The sequence below is a fragment of the Morone saxatilis genome, unplaced genomic scaffold, assembly GCF_004916995.1.
Source record: "Morone saxatilis isolate NCDOM2014 unplaced genomic scaffold, NCSU_SB_2.0 Contig20, whole genome shotgun sequence".
Taxonomy (NCBI): Eukaryota; Metazoa; Chordata; class Actinopteri; family Moronidae; genus Morone; species Morone saxatilis.
In genome coordinates, this window is record NW_023339763.1 from 14573472 (window position 1) to 14574184 (window position 713).

The 713-nt window shown below is 40.1% G+C and overlaps 1 protein-coding gene across 4 annotated transcripts in view; it reads left to right on the forward strand.

The window, feature by feature from the left end:
- LOC118331151 (ryanodine receptor 1-like) overlaps positions 1-713 on the forward strand; it is a 49458-nt gene that overhangs the window by 44056 nt on the left and 4689 nt on the right. For all 4 annotated transcript variants that reach the window (XM_035665930.1, XM_035665931.1, XM_035665933.1 and 1 more), the window contains one exon: positions 457-539. In XM_035665930.1, the coding sequence (XP_035521823.1) occupies positions 457-539 (83 nt within the window). The remainder of the gene's footprint in view (positions 1-456; positions 540-713) is intronic.

Here is a 713-nt window from a genome sequence, read left to right on the forward strand (position 1 = left end):
AAAGTATAAAACGTGATACTTCCTGTTCCCACTAGGTGGCGCTCTCAGTATTACTGAATATTATCACATAGACGTGTTCAGGGGCGGGACTCTTATCAAACATGTGAAGTTTGGTTGCAGTCGGATCATGTATGCAGAAGTTATGACAAGTTATGGAGTTTGTTCAAATACAACGTGTGCAAATCGCCAGAAATGACCGCTAAATCCAAAATGGCCGACTTCCTGTTGGGTTTGGGGTATGGGTCCAAGAGGCTTTTCTGCTTCTATTATCAATTTTCTTTTATACACATACCGATTCACTTATCAATCCAGTTCCTCAGTGGTTTGCAATCAGGTTTTTTTGATAGACATCTGACAAAAATTGTCAGAAAAAAAAGACGAACAAATATTGTACAGTATATTTGTTAAACAAGAAGGTGTGTGGCTATTGTGCGTGTTGTTTTTGTTTTGTTACAGCCAGCTGAAGAGGCCGATGCCAGCCAGAAACCACCTGAACCTGTTCCGGTAGAAGAACCTGCTCCAGAGCCTGAAAAGGCTGAGTAAGAACCTCGAGTTGTTTTCTTGTCTTTGCTAATTTGCTCTCAGCATTCCTTCTCTCTGTCATGGTTCTGTATAGCAGACTAGACTTTTTAGCCAAGACAGTACATAAGAATATTTTACTCAGTTTGGGATGGTTTGATGTTGTTGTGTTCTGAATTCATAGCTTTAGTACA